Genomic DNA, 25,966 nt, shown 5'->3' with positions numbered 1-25,966 from the left:
GTCATTTACTCACTCTCATGCTTTACCAAACCTAAATGACATTCTACCTGCTGTAAAAAACAAAACGAGAGGACAGAAAAATCATAATTGTGTGAACTATTCCTTTAAATCTACATTATTTCTATACCATGTAGGCCTATTGTTTGAAAATTTCCTGATTCTTTTTCTTTCTTTCTTTCTTTTTTTTTTTTTAAAAAGCAAATATTATGAAAATATGTTTAAAAAAAAAGAATAAGAAGAAAAAAGCAAAACTAAAGGCAACTTCAATTTATTCAAATAATCAACTGGATACAATATATAGAATGATCAGTAATGAGATCAGAGGATGCTGTAAAGAGCTCAAACATGCTTTGAAAACATGCTGAATGAAATAGCGTGGTTGTGACGGCATGCATTTATGTAACATGTAAACAGCCCTCTCAACAGTGCTCAAAACGCAATCGCTTTTGTGATATGGATGCAAACATTTACCCTAGCCCTTCAGGAAATACTGGGCAGATACAGTGAGGAATGATATCGAGAAGTTAGAAATATACAGTACAGCGTTCCCTTTCGATATACACCTCTACAATCAATCATTTCAAACTACCGTTCGCATGGTCAGTATTTGAGAAAGTGGATATACATGAGGAACTGAAAAATGCTGTCTTTGATTTCAGCTGGTGAATTTTGCTCCTAGTTTTGATCGTACAGAAGAATAAAACATGGTTACAGAGACCTCATCCTTCATTTGAAGTTAATAAACATGCATCTTTTGAACAATTCCAATGTGCAAAGATAAATTTCCATATATATATTTAGATTTTCTCTAAAAATATTTACTCAAAAAAAGGGAACGGTGCTTCTCTGGTCCTGAATATATTACTTAAAGGTGCAGTATGTTATATTGACAGTCTAACACTGCAAGTTGATCAGTTAGTATATATACACACGTTTGCAATATTTTATTGCTTTTTTAGGTTGGGTAGAATCTGTGATCTCCAGTTTGTTTGCTGGTTTCCATGGCCAGGGAAAAATCCAGCTAAAACCAGCCTAAGCTTGTCAGGCTGGTTTTAGCTGGTCTCCCAGCCTGGTCATAGCTGGTTTTAGAGGGGTTTTGGTTAGCCAGGAGGCTGGGAGACCAGCTTAAACCAGCTGAACACCAGCTAACCCAGGCTGGGAGACCAGCTAAAACCAGCTACTTCTAGCTTAAACCAGCTAAGACCAGCCAACCAGCTTAGGTTGCCAGATTTTCACAACAAAACCAGCCCAACTGCTACTTAAAACTAGCCCAATCATGTTTCAGGTGGGTCCCCCAGTAAAAATCGCATTCTGGAGGGTAAAATCCCCGTTTTTGGCAGGGTTCCCCTGGTCAAATCGCATTTCAGGGGGTAAATATCATGTTTTTTTGGGGTTGCAGACATGAAAAACAACCCGCGGCAACAGGACTTGGCAAAACTATCCATGGCTGCAATTTGCTGTGTTTTCCGCCAACTGGCAACCTGGGATGTCGAAATATTATTGGGTAAAGCGGCAGTGGGCGGGATCACACAGACCAAAACAAAAATATACATTCCGACAGGGAACGCACATTTCAAAGTAGAATAACTGGTTGTTTTTCAGAGAAACAAGTGTTTGAACTTAGAATCTCTGCATATTATGGTATTTTTATGCTTTAGTACGGTCAACAAATGACATACAGCACCTTTAAAGGTCATCAAAAACTGTTCAGCAAATCATTAAAATGTTCACTTACATGTAGTGACATTGTATAACCAGCTTCGGTCTGTCGGTGCACATGCATATTTGAGTTAAAATTACACGTTTGCTTCAATTTTCAATAATCAACATCCAATAGAACAAACACAAAGGACCAACCGACTGACTTACAAAGTCCAGAACTGCACCACAATGTGAGATTTCTTATGCATAGTAATAGTACCTACACAAAAATAAATCTCTAAAAGAGAGAGAGAAAAAAAGTCACAAAAAACAAGTACTATAAAATACAGCAAAGTTTAACATGCGGGAAAAAAAAAGTTAAAGAAAATTGACTTTAGCTACAAGGTAAACCAACAACATACATTCAACCTACTTGTGCAGAAAAGACTCCCCTGATACATGGAAGCATGAACTATGTTATAAATCAGTGGTGGAAAAGCACCATCACTCAGACATGTTGAAACTACAGCTAAAACAATCATAGAAAAATCATCAACACAGGAGATACATGACCGTAGTGCACATTGAGAAAATCTCAACAGGGCTTTGGACTATTTTTGCTAACTTTAAAACTGAGCTTAAGCAAGTTACTTTATTTCTACACTGTCTAGAACAGCTTATTTAAAATCCCAAATTCTACTTTATCTACAATTCTATTGTACCAAAAAACTCTACACATGTACTGATGGTCTATGCTACACTTATGAGTATGAAAATGTAAGGCATACATTTGTGTCAAAACAGACTGACAAACATTGATTCCTTAAGTGAAAAGTCATGCATAGATTGCACAAAGTTATTGTATTTCCTCAAGAACGTTAGAGTATGTGTCCGATATAGAAATGGCGATAGCTAATTCACTCTGATCATGACGAAGTAGGAAATGCACTACTACATGGCATTTTGGTAATTCTACACAGGGAAAGGAAGCGAAATTACATTATTACTTTCATGATTAAAAGGGTCACGTTACATACAAGGAGAAGAATGGTCACAATGCCTATAGTGGCATTCCCTAGATGTTCGTTGTGCCCTAAATAATTGAACTACTATTCAAAAACATGCTATGCATAATACTCTGATCTCTTGGATTTGGACTTTGTTGTATTAAAAAGGAAGTTTACAGATAGTTTCCAGGTCTGATCCTGTTCACCATCTACAGCGCAGACATTATAATACAAACACAAAGCTGTGTGATTTGATATATGAACAAACACACATACAAACACATCTGTATTTTCCCTAAATCACACCCTGAAGTGTCTCCTTACTATATTTATACACATTTCCTGGCTGCAAAATTCGAAGAATTTGATTTCTTAAAAACTCACTTAAAATTAATTCAATTCATTTTTTTAATGTATTTATTATTATGTTCAAATTTGATCATACTTTATTCAAACAAACCTGATTTTTCAGAAGATTTGAAATTAATTTATGATGAAAGGCTGAGCTATTTTTCTTTTATTATTTTCAAATTCAGTTCTAAAAATCTAATGAGATTGTAAAACTGCAATCAAGCAGCATGTCTATCTAACAACTGATGAGTGATGGACAAACCTAAGAAATCATAAATTTCTTCTAAAAAAATTTGAGGAATTTTAATCATTAAAGGTCATTTATTCTTTTATTTGTCTTTAAAAATGTGTGTTATTTATTTATTATTTAATCTTAATTTTGTCAAACCTGTTTTTTGAGGAGATTTTCAAAATTAAATGAATTATTTTCAAATTCACTTGCAAAACTTAAATCAAGCACAATGTCTCTCTAATTAATGACTGAAGTCGCAAATTTCTTGTAAAAAATTCTTAAAGGTTATTATCCGTTTAGCCTTCAGTGGCGCCCCCTAGCTGTAGCAGAGTCTCCGTGCCGGAGAGGAGAGTAGAAACACGCGCACACAGAAAACAGGTCCTGAGAGATGGCAGAGACCTGGGCGGACAGATACGGTGCATGCTGCAGTGGACTGTACAAATGCATGCATGAGCGGGTGGGCACCCTCCACATCAACAACTTCCTTCCGTCCACGCCCCAGTCCCAGGTCCATATCCTGGCCTTCTGGAAGCCACAACGGCCCCATCCTGATGCATTTCCCCCGAGTAAGACGCCCACAATTATCAGGAAAGAACTTCATCCTCGCCCACGAAGGGCAGCTCCATGCTCCGCATGCCTTCCTCGCTCTCTTGTTTCCTAGGAAACAGACAAATGTGGAGGTTTAAAATAACCGCACATTATAGGCGCGTCAACCTGTCTGCAGCAATGCAGACTGTTGTTAAGTGTTGCTAGAATTGTTAGGCAGAGGGGAAATTAAGTCAGCGCGAGGGGGAGCACATGGCATCGCATCAGTCATATGCTAGGGGTCAGATGGAGGCACATGAGAGTGACTGACTACCATGTTTTTGCCAGGGGTTGTACCGGGGAGGCCAGGACTGTGGCACCACATGCAAATGCACCCAGTCCAACAAACCAATCAGAGTCCTCGTAAAAAAAAAAAAAAAAAAAATATATATATATATATATATCATGGCTGGGTGGCAAATCAGGATGCTCTTTTCTTTTCGTTGCTGAGATTACCCATGAGGGGCATGCAGATATTTAGAAGGACCTGGAAAACATCATCCTGAACTGCCCATTAACTTATATTTATCTGTTAAAACATTACATGCAAAATATAAATGCTTGATGTACTATTAAAAGTAGCTTAAATACATACAAGAGGTTTTTAGGAGGGAATATCATGAATATTTTGGATATTACATGCATAAAAAGCTGTTTATTAGGTAGGAAAACAAGCGGGAAAGCTTGTTATTCTTTAAGCCATCTGAATGCTAATTGTTTTGATCTTAAAAGCATGCTAAAAACACCATGTCATTCATTTTAAGTGCAGATCATTCAATATGGGCATGACCATTATCTCTTACATATACATATAATACAGGTGGAGGAGAGTGAACAGGACATAGGTGGAGCGCTAACAGGCTAGCGGAGCTTTACCTGGGGGTAACGAGATTGCGGCAGTATTTCAAACTCCCTGCTCTCCCTTTTCTAGACGGTAGGAGAGATGCGGATATGTGAGAATTCTTAAATCGGAGTGTATCTATCAAATATTCCTGAAAACACGACTAAACAAAAGGCTTAAAAGAATACTTCATGCTAAATATTACTTGAACATGCTATTGATTACCACAGAAAATAATTTATACTTGCTCCTAGGGTTTTGAAAACCAACAAAAAATGTGGGTAAAGTAACAAGGAGTAATTAACCTAGCATAGCATTGAGCACTGCTGCAAAGGGGGCGCTCATGAGTCAAAAAAAATGGTGACTATAAAGCAGTGACTGAAAATGCATACTTGCCTACTATATAATAAGTGAAAAAAAGTAGTATATCCAAATTCACAGTATTCCTAAAGCAGTAGGTGAAAAGTAACCGGATGACCTACTACTTCTGGTGAGATTCTGACATGCGCATCCAATGGGCACTTTATTGTCCCATGAGGCTTTTGTGATTGGCAGTGACGTGACGCAACTCACATGATAATGGCAACATGGCAGATGTAGTATATCTGGATTCCATTCATACTAAACACATATAGAATGTACTTGAGAAAAAAAAAATAATGTAGCAAATACTCAAACAGTATGTGATTTTAAACACATTTTATGGTGATTTTATGGATGCACACAAGTGAAGGCCACAAGTCCACATCAAGTATCATTTGGACAGAGCCTTTAGCATCTTGCATGAAGCATTTTAGCTTAGCAGGCTAATCAGTTAGCTAATGGAAAGTACAATAAAAGTGTTTAAAGGCACAAAATGTAGTTTTTCATCACTAGAGTTTGCTTATTCAAAACAAAGGCGTAGCTTGATGACGCCTTGATTTTGGGTTTTTGGCAGTGGAGCTTATTATGCCGCAGACGACCGCTTCCATTTCTTCCGGTCATGTGTATGTAGGGTAAAGCAGTGCTGTTTTATCATATTAGATACATTTGTGTGTGGAAAGTTGTTATAATGCTACTCTGCATTCACTCAGCAGCTACTAGTTGCACACTGCAGTAAGCTAGATCGATATTAGGCATGGTAAAACATGGTACTCGCAGTAAAACAAGAAAATGAGATTTAAACAATAAGACTTACTGTGTTCAGCTATAGAACAATGATTAGTGATGTTTCCATGGTTTCTACAAAATAAAACGGAAATCGAGGATAACGCGGATATGATGTCATTGATGGGCGACGCACGGACACAGTCCGTCTCCTGGTACAAAAAGTGCTTATTTCTCTGGACATTCTTGGAAAAATTTGGAATAATGTAAGTACACAAGTCAACAACACATTTAACATTGATCTAGTGGTTTTTGGATATTTTAATCCAAAAATATTACATATTGTGCCTTTAATGTTAACACGTAGCTTTGGTTTCAAAATGTAACATATGATTTGTGACGTATGATTTGAAAGCCATTCATTTATTAATTGAGAGAAAATAACCATTTTTAATTTTAAAAAGCAATAAACTCCTGTGATGCAAAGCTGAATTTTCAGCAGCCACTACTCCAGAAATCACATGATCCTTCAGAAATCCTTCTAATACGTTGATTTTGTGTTAGAGAATCCTTTCTTATTATTATCATCAATGTTGAAAACATTGTTGTGCTGCTTCATATTTTTGATACTTTTTTCCCCAGAATTCTTTTATGAATAGTAAGTAAAAAACAAACAAATAAAAAAGCAGCATTAATTTGAAATGGAAATATTTCATAACATTATAAATGTCTTTACTGTGACTTTTGATTAATTTCAATGCATCATTGCTGAATAAAAAGTATTTTAAAGGATAGGCTTACATTTTAGGTGCATTACTATAAACACATTTTTTGATTGTATTTAAGGAATTGAGAAAGTAGTCAAAATTATTTTCTGTGGAAATGCTGTGCATAGACAAACTCTATTTAACCTGAAAATACATTTACGCTTTATCATCCTACTATTACAGTAGGACCTAGTATAGTGACATAGCATTGTTTAAAGTACGTCTATACTAGTAGGTTCAATTAAATTACTGTCAAACCAGCTACACAAACCATTTCAATGATCACTGAAACCACTGCAGAAATCCAAGTCTATGTTCAGGAAGTCTGTTCCAGTTATAGCCCATCCCTAATGAGGAAGACTTACGATAGCACGTGTCCTGGTGCGGCGGGACTTCGGTCTTCCCTGCGGCCCCAATCAAACGGGTTTCCAAAAGAACGTTTGCGCAACATAGTCCTAACCAAGATCTGTAGCAGAGAGTATAAGTATAAGTAACTCCAAAAACAAGAATTGGGTTGTAATCTTTGTGGGTCATCAATCTGTTTATTCATTTGATGTGGTCATTAGCATTGAATACATTATGTGTATTGATAAAAAAGAACTAAAATTGTCTAAATAGGCCACCAGGGGCTTGCGAACTCACCACAGTGGCCAGGCTGGGGATGTGCTTGACAGAGTTTTCCACCTCCTCCTCTGTCACTTCTATCAGGCTGCAGCAGTTGTCGTCCTCAGGGGGGAGGGGCTCAGCGCCGTGCCGTGTCACCCATGGGTGCACCTACAACAACAACGGAACAAAAATCCTGCTTTGATATCATTAATTAACTCAAGACTGTGTCTAGGCAGCTGGGGTGTCCTATATTCACACAGGAAGTGCTTTGAAATCATCTTTTAAGAATAAGGAAGGGTTTTATTTTTGGTTCAATTGAAGTACAGAGGCTAAATTTAACATTAAAAGAAAAACGACACTACCCTGTACAAAATTAAAAGAAAAGAAATGAATACTTTTATTCAGCAATGATACATTAAATTAATCAAACATTAAAGTAAAAAACATTATTAATGTGAAAAAGACTTATTAAGACTAGCACAAGTGTATTCAATATTGATAAAAATAAGAAATGTTGCTTGCGCACCAAATCAGGGATCAAGGATCACGTGACACTGAAGACTGGAGTAATGATGCTGAAAATTCAGCTTTGCCATCAAATTACATTTTAAAATATATTCAAATAAAAACAGTTATTGAAACTGCAATCATATTTCACAATATTACTGTTTTACTGTATTTTTGATTAAATAAATGCATAAATACCTTGGTACGAATAAGAGGCTTCTTTCAAAAACATTAAAAAAATAATAATAATAATCTTACCAACCCAAACTTTTGAACGGTAGTGTGTATAAGTGGAAAAACAAAACATCAACCAATAGAGTGATTCTGGGGTGAAACAGCTCGTTTTTCTGACCAATCACAGATGTGGGCTAGCATTCAGGAAACATAACTGGTGTCGTTCGTGGTTCTGAAATTACGCTTTTCACCTATGATGAACTGGAAGGGGACGTCCTTGGTGAAGAAAAGAGTCATACTGACCTTGATTTGTGGGACAGTTATTCTGGTTTCAGGATTCTTGTCCAACATTTTAAAAAGAAGGTCCTTTAAGTCATCTGATATGTCCGCACTGTTAAGTGGTAGAAAAACACTATCAATGTCAAAACGGTGGGATGAGGGGAAGGTTTTTCAGGCTCAGGAGAAATACTCACTTCTCTGGAAGCTCCACTGGTTGGGTCTTGATCTTCTGATGGAGGCTCAAAATACGCTCATCCATAAAAGGACACTGTGGACAGAGGAAGGAAAGTCAAAGGCAACATCCGTTTTACATATTTTTCTTGCACAGTTTTACTGAATTTAATTTTGGATTATTTTTAACACTGCATATTTAATGAGAAATATGAAGGTCAAAACAAGCCATACCACTCCAAAGATGAAACAATACAAGGTGACTCCCATTGCCCACACGTCCAGAGCCTATAGAAACATGATGTTAACTTAATTGAAATAAAATTGACAGAAATATGGACAGGATATTAGAGAAACTAGCTTATAAAAAAGCATTTAACCTTTCCAGAGAAGTTCTTGCGTGTCTCTGAAAGGGTCTCTGGGGCAAGAAATGCTGGCGTTCCCACTGTGCTGGTCAGCAGGGCATCCGTTCCCTCAAACTGGTTACTGACCCCAAAGTCGGCAATCTTAACGTGACCATCTTCTCCCACCAGCAGGTTGGAAGGCTTGATGTCCCGATGGATGATTTTCTGATAATGTACTGTTGGGGATGGATAGTTATCATCACTTTTGATCATTATTTAATGCATTCTGAAGACTAGCAACAAGAACTGTATCTAATCTCGCTATTTGATGCATAATTCAGAAAGAAATGTCAAGAACTTTCTGAAAACCAAAGCTTTAATGCTATTGGTACCCAGATTTTCTGTCATTTAAATGTCAGTTAGATGGCTTCTTCCTTTATAAGTGGCAGTGCTGTTATCGTTAACTAAAACTATTAAAAAATGTTTTTGATAATTTAAATAAAGCAGAAATAAAATATAAGTATTAGAAAAAAAAATTGTTTTGGTAACCTTATATTGGTAACTAACTGAAATATAATTTCTAAAACTGAAATTAAAAAAATCTAAATATATAAAAATATATATATTTTTATTTTTAATATATAAATATTAAAATGACAAAAGCACATGACAAAATGACAAACTTGAAAAAAAGTGTATATTAAAAAAGGCTAAGTCGAAATATTACGAAATGCTATAATAGTATAAAAAATTAAAGATATGTAAAAATACTAAAATAAAATGAAAATGAGAAAAACATGTCAAAGTGACAAACTTAAACATAAAAAGAAAAAAAAAAGTGAATATATAACTGAATGGCTAATGCCAAAATATTAATAAATACTCTAATAGAGTATATAAAAATAAAGCTATAAATTATTATAAAAAATATATATTTTTATAAAAAAACATAAAAATTTCAAAACCACATGACAAAAATCACAAACTTAAAAAATAAATTACAAAAAAAATGGAAAAAATTTAAATAAAAGAACTGAATATATAAAAATAAATACTATAATATATAAGTATATAAATAATGCTAAAATAACACTACTAAGTGGGTTGTTGTTGGCCAGAATAAGCTTTGTGGACAAAAGTTAGGCTCCATGAGACTAATCAGAGCCTAGCCAATTGTAAGGTACCATGCCCTTTTAGCTGGATGTACTGGTACCAATCATGAGTACTGATGACAGTGCAAAGCAATAGCTAAATTCCCACACTCACAATATTCGATTCCTCTCAACAAGTCCTGGAAGTAGAAGCGTGCCTGGTCCTCATCCAGGGGCTTATCAGTAGGAACCTCCATCACAGCTCTGCAAACACATGGGGAAAGACACAGTTTCTCTAGCAGAGTGACACTAGCACAGCATGGGCCGGCGCTACAATCAGAAATAACGTGCTTACTCACCCTCGTTTGACAAGCTCGAATACTGTGAAAGCACAGAGGAAACAGAGTTAAGGTGTTATGCATTACATTCTCTGACTTCACTTACATTTATCACTGAAAATTTTAGAATACATTGTGCAAGTGCACGTGTGTAGCATCTGCCAAGAAGAGGAGTATCTGGCCAGACTTACCCATGTACAGATGGTCCTCACTTGGATCATCCAGCACCTGCACAAAAAAAACAACAACCCAAAGCTGTTTAGAAAGAGAATGAAACCAGTCAGCATAGAACTTATATTATGCCACATCTAATTTGATGCAAATAAAAACAAGGCTTCAGTTAATTCAATATAACGGACCGCATTAACGTTTCATGTCACGTCTAATTATGACAACCCAGTTTTTTTCCTGACTTTTTTTCCACTGGAAATTCGTGGAAAGGCTTACTTTTAGTGTTTTAGTTGTACCGTACATTCAAATTAATTAATTTTCCATTAAAATATTTTCATCATAAAAACAAACAGTTTCTTCATCTTCTTCTTATTATTATTTTTGCTTTAAGCATTAACCTCACTACATATTGTTAGAGTTATACTTAAAATTGAATGACTTTTGATTAATTTCTAATTTGAATAATTGCAAAGTACTTTTATCTTTTAAGAAATGTTTATACATTTTTACTGGAAAACAGAGCAAATTTATTCATGTCAAATTTAAAGGCACAATATGTACAGTAGGATTTTTGGATTAAAATATCCAAAAACCACTAGAACAATGTAATATATTTTGTTGACTTGTGTACTTACATTATCCCAAATGTTTCCAAGAATGTTTAAATCCAGAGAAATAAACAATTTTAACCAGGACACGGACAGTGCCTGTGTGTCGCCTATCAATGACATCAAACCCGTGTTACCCTTATTTTGTAGAAATCATGAAAATACCAAAGACGCTTTAATATATTATGTGTTTTATTAGTCAGGTGAGCAGATGTTTGGATACATTCATTGACAGAAAACTAATCATGTTATACAGCTCAACACAGAAAGTCTTATTGTTTAAATCTTGTTTTCTTGATTTACCACGAGTACCATGTTTTACCATGCCTAATATCGGTCTAGCTTACTGCAGTGTGCAGGAAGTGTCTCGTAGTAGCCGCCGAGCGAACGCATTATAACAACTTTCAACACACAAATGTATCTAATATGATAAAACAGCACTGCGTTATCCCACATACACATGACCGGAAGAAGCGGAAGCGGTCGTCTGTGACATAATAAAAGCTGTACTGCTCTAGTCCCATCGGATTCTTTTCCACCAGATGTAGACGTGAAAACAACACCTTCCATGATTCCATGAAATAAAGGCGTCATCAAGTTACACCTTTGTTTTGAATAAGTGACCTCTAGCAGTGAAAAATTACATATTGTGCCTTTAATTAAATATTTTTTCAAGGTTAAAATACTTTCCCTATCCCAGTTTAATAAATTGCATTTTCTGTTTGTCTGACGGTGGAAGTGTTTGGGTAACCTGTTCGAAAACAGTCATTATTTTTTTAAATTCCACGTTAGTGGGGCATAAATTACACACTTCACACTGTAAGAATACTGCATATTGAATGGCTGCATAGTGAGAATAGAAGCACTCACCTCCACAAGCTTAACCACATTAGGGTGATCAAGCTTCTTGAGGATGGCTATCTCCTGGTAAACACGCTCCAGCGGCCCTTTGGGCTGAGGGTGGCCTTCAGGGGCAGATTTTGCCCCACGAGGAGGAGGTCTGCCTGTTTAAATCAGCACAAGAGGAAATCATGTGAAAGGTTGAAGTATGAGGCATTCTGTTAGCTGATGAAAGTGCACCCCCAACCTCACACACATACACTCACACATACACTCAATCATAAACCCCGCTGTGCGTTCCATCTGCTTTAAAGCAGACACTTACGCGGGAACCCAGCCTGCCTCATCAGTCGTTTCTTGGACAGCACTTTCATGGCCTGTGGAGAGCAGTGAGAATGAGAGAGTGAGAGCAGATATCCAGTGTCATTACTGGTGCTGGGTGACATATGCCCCATTCTACAACCAGCACTATGTGAGAACTACAACTACACCCCCCAAAAAAATGGGATAAAAAAATAATAATAACAAATTTAAATTAATATTAAAATATTACAACATATTATTATTATTATTAACATGCTGTAGTAATAATAAAAATAACAATAAAAAGAAGAATATAATATCATCAAGATAAGGATATTCTATTTCAAATTAATATATATATATACACACATATACATACACACACACACACACACACATATAAAAATCACAAAAATTAATATAGAAGAGGAGAAAGAGGAGAAATTATAATATATATATATATATATATATATATATATATATATATATATATATATATATATATATATATATATATATATATATATACACACACACACACACACACACATATTATATATATATCTTCTTTCAGACAAACACAATCGGAGATATATTTAAAAATATCCTGGCTCTTCCAAGCTTTATAATGGTAGTGAATGGGGGCCTGTTTTGAAGCCCCAAAAATGCATCCATCCATTGTTTTGCTCTATCCTCTGAGCTTCTGCATTCATCATTGCATCATGTATCGGGTCAGAGGTTACTCTTCCACTGCAAATCGATGCATATGCCATCTGCCGGAAGCTAGTTACTATACTTGATAAAGTTTTAAATATGTATATATTTCTTACAAAAACCCATCGCTTCGCGTAAGAAGGCCTTTATTAACCCACTGGAGCCGTATGGTTTATATTTTTGATAGATGGAGGGGGGGTGGGGGGGTGTTCACTACCAACATAAAGCTTGGTAGAAACAGGATATTTTGAAATATATTTCAGATTGTGTTCATCTGAAAGAAGATATACTGCAGATATACACCTAGGATGGCTTGAGGGTGAGTAAATCATGGGATAATTTAAATTTTTGTGTGAACTATCCCTTTAAGGAGCAACTTCCCGAGAGGAAGGCAGCCTGTGACAGTGTCTACAGGGCCATTTTTGGCTGCTGAAGGTGATCTCAACGAGGCAATCATAATTCAACGATTGCTGATAACACTAGGATGTTAGCTCTTTACTCTCCTTGTCTCCTAAATAAAACCGAGATCAAGTGTGTAAACATATGTGTGCGAGATTGTAAAGAGACCATGTTGCATCACTCACATAGTACGTGTTGTCGTCTTCATTATACGCCAGCTTGACAACTCCATAGGAGCCCTTTATCAGGAAAACAAGGTGTGTCAGTCATGACAACTTGTAAATGGATCAAACTGCAGTGCAAACACACTCAGCAACATGCAATAACTGAGGGAAACAGGAAGCTAAAGTGTCCAAGCATTTGTGCCGTTTGATTAACTGGAGAACATGTAAACCAAACCGAGCCAGTAGGCAACAGCCGGTGTCATGATGAACTCCACAGACAGGCATAATTCCACTTCTGTTCCGTCTCTATCTCTCTCAAACCTACACACACACACACACAGGTCCCAGCTGGGAGAGCAGATTGCCGTTCCAGCAGGGAATCCAACCCTCAGACACAGAGATGAGAGCAGAGCAGGAATCTCCCCATCCAAGCTGACAGTTTTCCGTGTCTTCATATCAAGATGAAGCTTAGTGGAACAGCAACAGCGAAAACACTTCACTGCTACTTTTAATTGCATTACTGTATTACTATAAATACTGTAGTAAATTTATTACATGCTCTTATCCTACTCTATGCTTCTTAGAATAAAGTACTGTGGTGGAATTGTGGTTTACTGATGGCATCAGATGGGAATACCGTGGTACTTTATAATTACCCTATTCATATTCCATAGTAATCTGAATTCTTCAAAGAATAACAGGGTATTACCATCATGCCATATCCAAAAAAAAAACCCAAACAAAAACAATGTGGTAAAACATGGTACTTTTTGTCTATTCTATTCTATTGTATTATATTATATTGCATTGTATTGTATTGTATGGTATGGTATGGTATTCCAAGATACTTTAAACACTATGGCATTACCGTAGTAGCATGTTAAAAATTAGAATGGTAAAAATTATACTGGAAAAAAGCAAAAATTCTACTCAAATACTAATTAAATTATTTCTATACAACATTGAACAAACTGTTACAAAACATATCCTCTATTCTATTCTATTCTATTCTATTCTATTCTATTCTATTCTATTCCATAAAAGCATGTTAAAATTTTTTTTTTTTAAATTATGCAAGTCTCTGTGAAATACTTGATTCTGAATGGTCAATAGTGTCAATATGTGGTCCTTTTATTTACATTTTATACATAAACTACCGTTCAAATGTTTGTAATCAGTCCGATTTTTTAATGCTTTTGAAAAAAGCCACCTATGCCAAAGACTTTATATATAGAAAGACGGTGCACTCGTATTATTATGAATGGGTAAAGACTAGAAGAGATACAGCTATGGACACTGGGCATGCAAACATTGATATTGGGTCATTTAATTACTGTATTTGCATTATTGCAAGGGTAGGTTTAGGGTTGAAGTAGGTGTAGTCATTAATAAAACATAATCTGACAAGTAGAAAATAAGTAGCAAATTAATTTACTGTTATTTTATCATGAAATTTTGCCTCACTTACGGCCGTTGCTGTATCCCTTCTAGACAACCGAATGAATGGGAGAAAGTGCAAAGCGCAATATGGTAGAATAAGTCCCGCCTTCTAAAAAAGAGCCAATGGCCGATTGGTAAAGTCATCACATGTGTCACTGCAGTGGCCGTTAGAAGCTCCGGTTCCTATAGAAACAGATGCATGCTTCCTATAGAGACTGTGCATGCGTATTAGCTTGATCCAGCCTGAAAAAAAATTTTTTTTGTCATGATTTGAGCATTTAGAAACAAAATTTTTGAGACAGTTGTTATCAGATTTCATTGGTGATTTAAAATATGAAATGTAATCAAAAGCTTGGCAAACAGCTTTGGAGAATTTGATGTTTCCCCACTCAAAGAGATAGGAGCTGCACTTGCATGCCCAAGAGGCGTTTTAAAGATGGCCGCCGAGTGAAATGACTTGTCTTAAAAGGGATTTTACTTATGCATGGCTGCATTTATTTGTACTATAAGAACAGTAAAATTGTGAAATATTATTACAATTTTAAATAACTGTTTCCTATTTATATATTTTAAAGATTTTTTATTTCTGTAATGGCAACACTCAACTTTTAGCAGCCATTACTCCAGTGTCAGAAATTATTAGCATTTTATATTTACTATATCAAATATGTGAGATATTTGTTTGTTCTGAAATAAGAACAACCGCTCAATTACTATTTCAGCAGAGCGTTCATTCATCTCAGACTCTCCGGAGGAAATGATCTATGCATAAATAATAAATGAAAAATAACATACCTTTCCGATCTCATCTTTCAGCTTGTACTGGTTGAGCTGCACGCAGTCCTTTTGAAATAAAGCAACAAATTACATCGATAAATGACATTGAGGTCTTCTTTAGAGAGTTTTAGTTACTGAAGGACAGCTACTTCAGCCAGTGTGGCCAAAGATCACAGCAAACGCAAACTTGATTCTCTCATCAGGAATGATGCTTGCAACATTCCAGGTTCAAAGAATCGAAAGCATTAGCACCAGAAGTACTACAGGGAGTACTTGAGTCGAGAAAGGCACAAGAGCTAAAGCTACACACATTTCTTGCTGATTTCGTGTCCTAATGGAAAAGCAGAAGCATCTACTGGGGAACTTTCTGTTGACAAGCACCATTAAGAGAAAGGTAATTGCTCCTGTCAATAACCTTACCTTACACACCTTCTCAACCTTGACTTTGCAGACTTGAAGCCAGTGCAGAGAATGAAGAAAAGGAAATGTTCTTCTCAAAGACAACATCAGTTCTCACACAAGCAACTCAAATCTCAGGCCACAGCATTGTATTGTCTCGTTTTTGGTGGTACAATTATATAATCTTGCACTATTAGGAAAATAGTCTCTTATGCTCAGCCCAGCTGCAGTTATTTGATTAAGCAGTAAAAACACTAGCATTGTGAAATATTGAAAATTTTAATGTAAAAGAGCTGTTTTCTATGTGAATATATTTTAAAATGTTTTTTTTTTTTTCCTGTGATGGCAAAGCTGGATTGTGGTGACACATTCTCCAGTGTCACATGATCTTTCAGACATCATTCTAATATTTGCTGAGCAAGAACATTTCTTATAATTAATCAAAGAATCCTAAAAAAATATATAATGTTTTCCACAAACATGTTAAGTAGCAAAAACAATAGTTTTAAACATTGATAATAATAATAATAATAATAATAATAAATGTTTCTTGAGCAGCAAATCATCATATTAGAATGATTTCTGAACGGTCATGTGACATTGAAGACTGGAGTCATGATGCATACATATATTAAAATAGAAAACAGATTTTTAATTAATAATACTTCACAATATTACTGTTTTTTATATTATTTTTAATCAAATAAATGTAGCTTTGGTGAACATAACTCCTTTGAAAATATAATTTTAATTATTCCAAAATTTTGACCAGTAGTGCATAATCATTAGGCATGATTGTGTTGTAGAGACAGCTGGGTTTTTTTGTAAGGGACTTCCAAACAATTCCAAAAACACTTGGGGTTTAACTTCGGCCACCTACCTGCAGGTCTGTGATGGACACGCGATGAGACTCCACGGTTGGTCTTCGAGGGAGGCGTGGAGACGAGTGAGGGGAGGTGATTGGAGAGTAGGGCAGTGATGGGTAAATATAGCGTCCGTTCAGCCCCGGTGAACCACAGGGCGACGAAAGTGTCTGTGAGCGTTCCTGTAGTGACAGCTTCCTGTCGGAGAGGCTGAGTCTACCTCTGTGTTCCTGCGGTTCTGGGAAGAGCGCTTCCGGGCGGGCCATTGTGTGGGATAAAAGATCACAGGAGGCCATGCGGAAGGGCGGTACCTGACCTGACGACGCCGGCTCTGGTGTTTCCGAGCTGTCCATGTCCTCCACCTCCTCCTCCTCTCCGCCCTCCTGCCCTGAGCCACCACTGGGCTCATACTCCGTCACCACAATCATGGACTCCATCTCGTTGGTGCAAGGGCTCAGGCGCGTGGATGGGGAAGGGAGCACAACGCAGCTCCGCAGCAGGTCAGGCAGTGGGTGATTGGGCGGCTGTACCGAGGGAATGGGCGGAGCATGGCCGAGAGCGGCAGGGGGATCAGAAGAGGGCCAGGAGGAGACACAGGGAAACATAGTGTCCTTCCCAAACACCTCTCAGTAGCCCCTCCATCAACACCTTGCAAGAAAAACAGATTTGGTAAATGTAGGACACAGCTTTTTGACCAATGAATTTCTTTGACTTTGAGTAGTATTTGGGAATGGGCGGTATGATCAATTTACAATCTGAGTGAAGGAAAAGTCAAGTCAAAAGTACATTTCATTATATTTTCTGTTTTGTTTTGTTTTTTTTTTCATGTTTTTTTCTTGATATTGCACACCCCTAATATAGAGATCACAAAGAGCAATTTGAACCACCAATATTTTATAATATACAATTTATACATCATATATTTTTAATATTTATTATATAAATATTTAATACTTATATTTAACATTTAAATTTTAATTAATTGGTCTTAATTTATAAAATTATAAATATTATGTAAATAATATACAAATACATTTTTGTTAAAAAAAAGGTAAAATTTTAAGGTTTGCTGTTGTAAAATTTTTAACTGCATTTTTTTATCTCCATGACTTTATATTTATTTTTGTGACATATATACAGTATTAATGTATTTATGAATATCGTGATTTTTTTTTTCTAAAATTTTATTTCTATATAAATATTTATTATTTATATATAATAAATAATTTACTAAAATTAATAATATATATATATATATATATATATATATATATATATATATATATATATATATATATATATAATAGTAAAGTATATTTTATTATATATATATATATAATAAAATGTACTTTTCTATTTCTATTTTTATATATATATATATATATATATATATATATATATATATATATATATATATATATATATATATATATATATATATATATATATATGGCAATCGACCCAAAAACCTTTGCTCCACATATACTTGACCTCCATTTTTGTATTAGGCTTGTCCTTAAGTCAACTCATTGTTGTAAAATTATATTACATTGAAAAATGGTTTACCTATACAGATTAAATGACAGAATACAGCTAATAAGCTGTATTCAGTCACTTCAAACATAACACAAGTAAAGCCTGCACGAAAAAGATTACATATCTCCATTCTGCTCTAAGCCTCCGTTTCTTTTGGCCTTGATTTACATGCAAACTAGAACTGTAGTTTCTTTGGAAAGCAGATTTTCTGAACATTGGAGACTCTCTCTGTGTGTATGTGTGGGAGAGGTGTGGGTCTCACAGAATGAGAGAAATATAAGCAGGTACAATAAAAAGACATTCATTACTCTGAGGGGTTCAGAAAGGAGAACTTGTGTGGGCTGGCCCACCCCCTCTGTGCGTCCTCATTTCTATCTCTCACATTTACAGAGATTCAATGCAGCTTAGTTTTTCTTCTCCGTCTCGGTTTCATTCCCTGTCATTTCTTCATCTGTGATTGAATCTCTACTTGTGTTTTTGCTGTAATATCATCTTGGGGCCCTGGCCTCCATGAATTCTCCTGTCAAAACACCCACACAGCTGGAAGATGGTGTTCTCTCTCCCACTTTCGACAACACAGTGCGGGAAAAAAGCATATTTTTCTCAGCGTTCATCTTTGACCCCTCCCGCATCTATTTCTCAAGTTATTACGTCCCTGACACTCATTTTCACTCTAAATCAGAACACACTGATGAGGATTTGACATTCAAGCTTTTCTGGCTAAAAATGCCAGCCATACTGGAAACAACCTCTCCAAACAGTATAGCTGCTGCACAATTATAGATAAATTGAGAAACATGTTTTTTTTGTTGTTGTTGTTGTTGTTGTTGTTGTTGTTTCAAATAGAGATCACGATTCTCTCACGATTCTGAACAGACAGCTAAATAAAATAACGTGAATTACTAGAGGTTCTGACAAAAAATTAATTGAAATTAAAATCTTTAATTAATTAGAATGAATATTTTTAAAAAATAATTCAAAATTGGTTTGAATGAATGATTCAATGACTCGCTCAAAAAGACTTCACGGCCCAGTTTCACAGACAGGGCTTAGACTAAGCCAGGATTAGGCCTTAGTTCAATAGCTTTCATAAACATGCCTTAGAAAAAAACTGCTAAATCGAGGGCACTTGTTTCATTACTGGATTAATCAGCGTTTTTGAACGAATCACTTGAATGAATGATTCAATGACAAATATTTTAGCACTTGTCGCCACCTAGGGGCTAGTGGTGTAACAACAATGTAATTGATACCATCGTTATTTGAAGGGCCACGTTACTTTCAAAAGATGATTTGCTCTATTTTGATCGCAACTGTAGACATCAGTGTTTATATCTGAACTATAAACTTTTATCCCAGTAATTACTTCTGTGGTAATTTGAATTATTGTAAGACAGAAATAACGATACTGTGAGCAAGTGGTTGAAAGGACTGTTTGTGAAGCCATATCCAGAGACCAGAATACCATATAAACTTGGGGACAGACTCTTATTTTAAACCACTTTCTAATCATCTAGAACACCCTAGCGACCATCTAGTAACCACATAGGAGCATTCTAGAACCACTCAGAAGAACACAACATGTCAACCTCGGTATTAAGCAAGCACCAAATGTAGTTTATATTGTTTATTAAACTGCCTCTCTCCATCTATCACCTACAGAGAAATTCTGCCAGCAGGAGAATGAATGATGGATTCTTCATGACATCAATATGACAAGAAACAAGAGCCAAGTGATTATAACGTCACGCAACATGATATTTGCAGCATTCTGTGTTATAGGCTAAACATTTTAAAACATATATCATGAATCATCAGTCAAGCAGACAAAAGTACCTTTATCCTCATTAAACTATTTTAATAAAATATATATTACTACCATTATATTTATGTGGTTTCTATTTAATATACAATTTAAGATTTAAATTATAAATGTATATTTTACATTTAAACATTTTACACTACCATTCAACTATTTGGGGTCAGTAAGATTTTTGTTGTTGTTGAAAGAAATTAATACTTTTATTTAGCAAGGATTCATTAAATTAGTTAAAATAAGTTTCCACAAAAATATGATTAATATATGATTAATCTATATATAGATATATCGCAATTAACCACATTTAACATAAACATTTGTAAATACACACACACACACACACACACACACACACATATATATGCATATTATATATATATATATATATATTTTTTTTTAACATTTACATTTAAGTCATAAATTATTTTTAAAATATTCTATAAATATTATGCAAATATATTTTGAGCGTAATTATATATATAATATTATTAAGTAAGAAATGTTACTTCAGCACCAAAATATTTAAATATATATTTTAAAAAAAATTATTTAAAAAAATTCTAAACTTGTAATAATATTTCACAATATTACTACTTTTACTGTACTTTTAATCGAATAAATGAAGCCCTAGTTGGTATAAGAGACTCAAAAACTTTATTAAATATTAAAGAAAAAGTGTAACTACTGGTAAAAAAAAAAAAAAAAAATCAATAGAATTGATTATCTCTGATGATAATCATTCAGTGTCATATCAAAGTGTCATAGTATTGACATCTGCTGCCATTATACAATAGCACCACCAAATCACTAATGGTTAACTTTCTTGTAAACTATTATTAGTACATGTTGGCTAATAAAGTAGCTCGCAACAAAATGAATCAGCTATTTGAAGACATCAAAGCAGAAGAGGCCAATTTCGTGATAACCCACAATGAGACCCTTTTAACGTCAGATCAGATTTTAATCACTGGCCCGTCCCTGGTGTGGGCGCCGTTTGCGACTTCCCATCCTCACATTTCTCAACCTTGATGACAAAGAGACAGCCCAGCTGAGCACAGAGCGGCCAGGCATGTCCGACCCATTTGTCAGATGAGGTGCCGATGGTAGGAAGATGAAAGTGTGCAGAAAGTCAGAGGGATTGATGTGGCATTATCCAGTCCGAGCATCAAGCGACTTTAAAATGCATGCGGCAGAATTACGAGTACCTTGCAAGCTTTTACAAGAAATGCAGAGTATCACGTCCTCTTTTCAAGAACAGGAAACACACGGTAGATGCGGGCAAGATGTGGCCTGACTGCAATGGTAGGCTGAGCTATTTTAATCTGAAAGCAGTTTTCACATTCTCTATGACCTACTTCGATCTTTGATGGATTGCAAACCAAGTGCCTCTCCTCCATGTGCTCAACCTTCCAAACACATCCAAACCTCATTTGTTATGGAGACTCAGACTCACAAGCAAACAATCCCTGGGGACTAGACTCCCACTGACCACATAACAAACGGTGTCTACATTAAAGGGCTTCTACAAAGTACAACATCAAACGCATAAAAAGATCCATCGTTTTCAATCAAGCCCTCACCTAAGATGACCTCCTGGAAGAAACCAGTCTTACCCTAGAAGCAAACAGATGCAGCCTTAGATGACTCTGAGTTTAACACACACTTTCCATGCCCTGGTTGTTTTTATTATGGTGAGATACATGGGGCATCCACAGGGTCAGAGGATTGACCGTATGGGCCAATCTGCAGCCTAGCATTCTTTGAAACGTTCGCTTTAACAGAGGAAAAAAGTAAATCTGACCACAAATCTGTGGTCAAGAGCAAGGATGACAAAAGAATTATCAGGAATTTATCAGGTCATTTTTCTAGTAAAATACAGTAAAACTGTTACCATAAAAACCGGGTTAACAGTTAGTTACCTTTACTATAATTGAAAAAACTGTAATTAAAAAAAAAGAGTTTTTGGAAGTGAAAATGAACAAGCCATCTTAAAATTTTCACTGAAAACTGTAAATTGACTTTCCAAGAATTCCCTGTGTGACACTTCACGTTTGATGGTTTTTCATTGTAATAAATCTGTTTCTTATTATTTTTTTTCCGCAAATTTCAAAGATTTTTTCAAAGTGTGATTTAACGTTAAACTACCATGTTATACCTAACAATTTAAACACAAGTTCCGGGTTTAAAACGAATAAATGGTGAGTTGGAATGATGTTGAATGAATGTTGGAATGTCGGAAAGATTTGAGTTGAGTGAGTTGAACCCATTAATATGAAAAAGGCTCATAAAATATAATACTGTAAATGAATGAGCAAAGTTATTTCAGGGCTAGTTGTAGCAAGAACGTGCCACGATTGGTCAGCGCAGTGTAGCTCCTTGAGTAAACGGATGGAGTTTACTTATTTGTTGATTTGTCTTCACGTTGACGCTAGAAGTGTTTCAAAATGCACTGTACAAATGCACAAGAAGCAATTCACAAATGACTGCCATGCAGAGTTGTGTTTGTGACATAAAACACATTTGTAAATATTTGCAAATCTCATTTTATTTATTTGTGTATTTTATTAATTTTTGTGAAACTCTTTACTTGGAATCTTTATTTGGAATAATGCAACAATTTTGACCCCACAGAAACATGGTGGAGTACCACAATACTTTGCCTAAAGGTATTAGCAGTGATATTGTCAGGCTTTTCTATTTACAACGAGGTAAGCTGATTGCCTGCATAAAATATGATAGCATTGTAATATAACAATATAATAGGTAACGATAAAGTTAATTAAAATGAATTAAAAACATAAAAAAGCAAAACACATCTGATGCACATTCTTTGTTCTTCATTTTCTAGAAGTATAGAGTTAAAAACCTTGCTGTATTTTTGTGTAGTTAATTAAAGGTGGGTTATGCATTTTTTCAACTACACTGTTTAGAAGTTAGTCGGGCCAATACCAACAACAAACGTGTAACCAATCAGCATTAGGGAGTGTATAACGGTCGAGGAGAGAGAAAGAGCAAGAGCGAGTTTTGAAAATAAGAAGAAAAAAAAAAAACACAATACTAAAGAGCTCAAAAGAATCACTGGAATGAAGGTTTATGATTGGACAATCGCTTTAGGACCCGCATTTATATTAGAAAAGCTTTCCAGCGCTTGAGAGAGCTAAGCGGGAAGGCCTGAAAAAAGATGTGGAGGCTGCTTTGATCCCGCATCTCAGTGCGAGTAACACTGGGTTTTGATTGTCTGGAGCTGCTGTGCTATTGGCAACTAACAACAAACACTTGTTTGTACTTACTCTAGTGTACTGTACTGTAGTTTTGCTGTTAAACTACTGCACACTGATGACCGCTAGAGAATGCGGTGTTTAGCGTCATTGGTAGTGCATTCGCCTCGTATGTCAGCAATGATCAGCCCGGGGTTCGAGACCGACTCGGAGCAGGGTGGTTAGGATTGGAGTGTGAGTTTTGGAGGCGGAGCAATGAAGAGAGGGTTGGGTTTGTTTGGGTTGATTTCAAATATCAACAGCGTTCAACAACGAATTTGAGAAATCGCATACAGCACCTTTAAGAGAAGGTACACCGCCATCTTACTCCGACAAAAATGACTTGAACGCACCTGACGTCGTAAACACCACTTCCCACCACGTAAATACGAACTTCCCAGGAGGACATCACCACAGATGACTCAGTTTAAAATATTCGGCAGGGTTTAAAAAGCAGAAATGTGCAGCTTGTACTCTCACGCTTATATTGAAACTTCTGTACAAAATTATATTTTATTTGGACTATAAAATTGTATTGTTATATGTTTTTTTTAAACATTTTTCCTAGTGCAATACCTTGCCCCATAGACTCCTATAGCAAGCACATTACTGAAAACACAATTTCTGTTTGTTTTTACAAACTGAGGGACTAGTCGGTGCTATTTTTTATTTTTTTTTTCTTGTAATAGATTATATTGAATTGGGAAGCAGTTTAAAAACAAAAAAGGCCATGTCTGTGGATATGGTTGCATCTGATCAAGTTCCATAAACTAGAAATGAAGAAATGAAAGAAGAAATGAAAAGTAATTACGGCAACCTCAATCATACTTTTTGCACTTGAAGCATGACAAATAAACAACTTTATCCAGCACATCCAATCATACTCAAATGGCTCATTCCACAGGGAAAAACCCTCCAGGGACCTTCTTATGTCACCCTCTCCAAACAAGGCAAACTATTTAAGACCCAAACACCCAAGCAACATGAAAACACAAGTCAGTGGATACAAAATATCATTTGTTAATAATACAGCACAACTGGCATCTAATGTACTTGCATGCATGCTTCTCCTTTCATTATATTATACAGATTACAGCATCACACAATAGCTGTCAAAACCTAGCAAGCTATCAAACTAAAATAATTTTTGGACGTGCAAACCTTTTAAATGTGCCTTTGATGGCCAAAAATACTGTCTAGGCAGGCAGCTCACAAGATGCTGATTTTACAGGTTTCACTTGTCAGCTGTCAAACAGACAGGATGAAAATGAATTAAGGATGCTATATTTTTTGGTAACTGGGTCATTGTACAAATCAGGTGCCATTTTTGTCTGTGGAAAAAATGACTTTAACAATCAATAGATGATGCCATGCCAACTTTAAACACAGCAACAAACATACAGCAAGTTTATTTTTAATTTTTTCTTTCTTCATGAAGATGAGTCATTTTTGTGTCTCCTGTCTGTTTAACTTCTTGCTATATATAAGATTAAAATCAAATCTAAAATATATATTTAAATAAATAAAAATAAAAATATATAAAACTAAAAATCTTTTTTTTTTTTTTTTGCCAACTTTGTCAGTTAATTCTTAAATGTCAATCCTGTTTACCTGAACTTGTAAATACTTGAGAATTGAAATATGTTTATATGTTTAAATACATATCTAGTTTCACGACCTTGTAATATCAACTTGAACTAAAAAAAAAAACCTGTCAACCCTGTTACAATCTGTCCTGTCCTATCATAACGTTACATTTAAATTTATTAATTTCATTTGAGATGCCACAGTGCAATTCATTAACACTTAAAACATTAATTGTCTCACTGAACGTAAATAATCTCACAAAATGTAACTTTAAATCACCTTATCAAACTGGAAAATGCGCCTTTTTCGTAGAATAACCCAACTTCTCATCTTATGTGAATATTTAAATGTGTACAGGCTTTTATCACTCCTGCTTTACAGCTGACATGCAACGCAATTTCGTGCATAATATCTGTAAAAGCGTCTTGTATACACTGACACTAGCTCGAGGAGCCGATGCCGTTTGGAGAATAATTTTAAGGCAGGTTGTTATTTTGCTAAAGCTGGCTAACGCATCTCTTACGAAACAGATGTTAGGAAAATCCAGCCGAGGATTAATAAAATGATTGTGATCAAGTATGTTCACGCATGTCGCTATATAGAGGTATAACACAAATCGTTAGTTCAGTGTTATGTCCTTACCTCGGCCGTTTATAAGATCCTGTTTTTGAAGGGTATGTTGTTAGCTCGCTGGCAGTAATGGTAGCGGTTTATGATATGGTATGATGTGCAGCAGCGGGGGACGGAGGTGCTTCTGCTGCGAGTGAATGTGAGAGGAGTGGCGACATCTAACGGCCACAAGAGGAACTGCATCTAATGCTGAACTGACACCCAGGGTGTTATTAGTCCTTGATTGATTGAACTTCATGGCTGTGCTTCACTCGAATACCTGCACTCTTACTTAATTTTTTACGTCACAAATTACATTTTTGAATCTTAAAATTTTATGTAAAGCCCCAAAATGCCATTTTATTGATCTTACAAGCCAATACAATGATGCACCTGGCTGAAATTTCATAGCCAGTGACATTGAATTTCAGTGCAAATTGTATTTGGACACACATCTATG

At 35.6% G+C, this 25,966-nt stretch overlaps 1 protein-coding gene across 1 annotated transcript; it reads right to left on the bottom strand.

The window, feature by feature from the left end:
• Window positions 1-70: 70 nt before the first annotated feature.
• Window positions 71-25,666, bottom strand: LOC137012653 (calcium/calmodulin-dependent protein kinase kinase 2). Its single transcript, XM_067376016.1, has 16 exons — window positions 25,540-25,666; window positions 16,716-17,346; window positions 15,455-15,502; window positions 13,241-13,294; window positions 11,965-12,016; window positions 11,670-11,803; window positions 10,212-10,248; window positions 10,042-10,063; window positions 9,858-9,946; window positions 8,628-8,827; window positions 8,482-8,535; window positions 8,271-8,344; window positions 8,101-8,188; window positions 7,153-7,284; window positions 6,876-6,976; window positions 71-3,888 (listed from the first exon to the last, which is right to left on the bottom strand). The coding sequence occupies exons 2-16, from the start codon at window positions 17,301-17,303 to the stop codon at window positions 3,816-3,818; spliced, it is 1,746 nt and encodes a 581-aa protein (XP_067232117.1). The 5' UTR covers window positions 17,304-17,346; window positions 25,540-25,666; the 3' UTR covers window positions 71-3,815.
• Window positions 25,667-25,966: the final 300 nt, after the last annotated feature.

The sequence above is a fragment of the Chanodichthys erythropterus genome, chromosome 22, assembly GCF_024489055.1.
Source record: "Chanodichthys erythropterus isolate Z2021 chromosome 22, ASM2448905v1, whole genome shotgun sequence".
NCBI classification, from domain to species: Eukaryota; Metazoa; Chordata; class Actinopteri; order Cypriniformes; family Xenocyprididae; genus Chanodichthys; species Chanodichthys erythropterus.
The sequence above is the reverse complement of the archived record's forward strand: the minus strand, read 5'-3'. Positions and strand labels throughout refer to the sequence as shown.